We start from the raw sequence: 2,500 nt of genomic DNA, 5'->3' as shown, positions 1-2,500 counted from the left end.
TAATAAAAAGTAAATAAATAAAACCTCCATTATATCACCCGGAAATAGAAGTTCACCATGGCAGTTTTGATTCAATTGTTAAATCCGGTTTGCATAATTGAGATTGGCGGGGGGCTTCCTTCTTCCTGTCTTTTATTACCGGAGGAGGAGGAGGAGGAGGAGGAGGAGGAGGAGGAGGAGGAGGAAATTATTAAACCTAAGACTGGAAAAAGGAAAGGAAAGAAAGATTTGGAAGTAAAAATAGAAATAAAATGAAAAAAATAAAGAAAGAAAAGGAGGGAAGGAAGAGAAGGAGAAGAAAGAAGGAAGAGAAGAAGAAATTATTAAAAGAAAGACTAGAAGAAGGAAGGAAGGAAGGGAACATTAAGAAATAAGAATAAAAATAAGAAAAAAAAGTGAAAATAAAGAAAGAAAGGAGAAAAGAAGAAGGAAGATTGAAAAAAAGGAAGAAAAGAATACTGGAAAATGAAAAAGAAAGAGAAAGATGTTAAAATTAAAGAAAGGAAGAAAGGAAAGAACGAAGGAGAAGGAAAGGAAGGAAGGAAAAGAGGAAAGAAGTTGAAATTGGAGGAGGAGGAGGAGGAGGAGGAGGAGGAGGATGAATGGAGGAAAACTATAAATTAGAAGGAAAATATATTAAACCGAAGGAAAGAAGGAGGAGGAGGAGGAGAAGAAGAAAGGAGGGAAGAAGGCAGTCTAAGAAGAGGGGAACGATGAAAGGAAGAGGAAGAGGAGGAAGAGAAGAGAGGTGGAAATTATATTAAGGAGAGAAAGACGTGAAGAGGAAGGGAAAGAGGAAGAGGAGGAGGAAGGAAGAAAAGTAGAGTAAGGAGGAGGAGGAGGAGGAGAAGGAAAGAAAATTATAAATATGAAGAAGGAAGGAAGGAAGGAAAATGTGAAAAGTTAGGGGAGTAATATTAAGGCAGAGAGAGAGAGAGAGAGAGAGAGAGAGAGAGAGAGAGAGAGAGAGAGAGAGAGAGAGAGAGAGAGAGAGAGAGAGAGAGAGAGAGAGAGACTAAAATAAGATTAATAACTCCAGACAATTTTTTTTTTAATTTTATTCGACAAGGAACAAAAAAAAAAAAAATAAAAATAAAAAATATGATCGTTAACAAAATAGACCAACTTCATTTTCAACAGGGCAGAGTAGGTCAGGTCAGCTCTAGTGAGGTCAGGTCAGGTCAGGTCAGGTCAAGGTGTGTTGGTAGGTCAGCAAAAGAAGCTGATTAAAAACAAACCAAAGAAGAAAAACATCAAAAGGTAATATTTTTTTTTGTCTCATGATCAGGTTATGTCAGGTCAGGTGAGGTCAAACTAGGTCAAGCTAGCCAGGTCAGCTGATCACCATAGCAAAACAAACTGAAGGAGAGAGATAGAGAAAAAAAAGACCAGATTTATTTTTTGACAAGCTGAAAACAATCATGGAGTTCGGTCAGGTGAGGTCAGGTGAGGTCAGGTGAGGTGAAGCCAGGTCAGCTGATCACCATGACAAAACAAAATAAAAAAAAAAACTTGAACAATTTTATATTTTGGTAAACTGTAGGTGAGGGTCAGGTGAGGCGAGGTGAAGCCAGGTGAGGTCAGGCAGGTCAGCTGATTTCAACCATGGCGGCAAGGGCTCCGGTGAAGGCGGCGTTGTAGTCACACGCCACCTCGTTGTGAATGAAATCATCGCGCTTGTCTTCGTAGTCCCCGTTCTGAGAGAGAGAGAGAGAGAGAGAGAGAGAGAGAGAGAGAGAGAGAGAGAGAGAGAGAGAGAGAGAGAGAGAGAGGGAGATTTTTACTTATTTAGTCATTATGGAATCACGAATGCATTTATTTATTTATTTATTTATTTATTTATTCATTCATTTCATGTTTTGTGTGTGTGTGTGTGTGTGTGTCTGTGTGTGTCTGAATGTCTGCCTATCCCACCGCTGCCACCATTATGTAGTTAGGTTTTTTTTTATTTGTTTGCGAATTTTTCTTTTCTCTTTGTGTGTGTGTGTGTGTGTGTGTGTGTGTGTGTGTGTGTGTGTGTGTGTGTGTGTGTGTGTGTGTGTGTGTGTGTGTGTACCTGTGAGGGTCCTCCAACCAGAGCGCCGTACAGAGTGTGTGGGTTGGGTCCTGGGTTCATGAGGCCGCTGGAACAGTCCGTAGGGGGGTAGGGGCACGAGCTGTGGGGGAGAGAGAGAGAGAGAGAGAGAGAGAGAGAGAGAGAGAGAGAGAGAGAGGTGGTATTTAAAAGGACAAGATTTTTATGTACTTCTTAAAGATATCAATAGTCTCATTACCTCCTCCTCCTTCTCCTCCTCCTCCTCCTCCTCTTCTCATCTTTCTCTCATCTCTTGCCCATACCTGACCTGATCTCACATTTACGCACTGCACCCCCCGCAACACACACACACACACACACACACACACTGTATAACATTTCATCAGCAACATCAATTTCAAAGTTCTCTGTGGAATTGAACGTTGACACCCAATACAGACCGAAAGACCATCACTATCATCTAGT

At 41.0% G+C, this 2,500-nt stretch overlaps 1 protein-coding gene across 1 annotated transcript in view; it reads right to left on the bottom strand.

Annotated features, from left to right (window-relative positions):
* Nucleotides 1-1,382: 1,382 nt before the first annotated feature.
* Nucleotides 1,383-2,500, bottom strand: part of LOC135096152 (endoglucanase A-like) — an 8,787-nt gene continuing 7,669 nt past the window's right edge. The window contains 2 exon segments of the mRNA XM_063997458.1: nt 1,383-1,697; nt 2,057-2,156. Coding sequence (XP_063853528.1) covers nt 1,590-1,697; nt 2,057-2,156 — 208 coding nt within the window. The 3' untranslated portion in view covers nt 1,383-1,589.

Source organism: Scylla paramamosain, unplaced genomic scaffold (assembly GCF_035594125.1).
Source record: "Scylla paramamosain isolate STU-SP2022 unplaced genomic scaffold, ASM3559412v1 Contig2, whole genome shotgun sequence".
In the NCBI taxonomy this organism is placed as follows: domain Eukaryota; kingdom Metazoa; phylum Arthropoda; class Malacostraca; order Decapoda; family Portunidae; genus Scylla; species Scylla paramamosain.
Note: the sequence above shows the minus strand (reverse complement) of the source record. Positions and strands in the feature narration are given on the sequence as shown.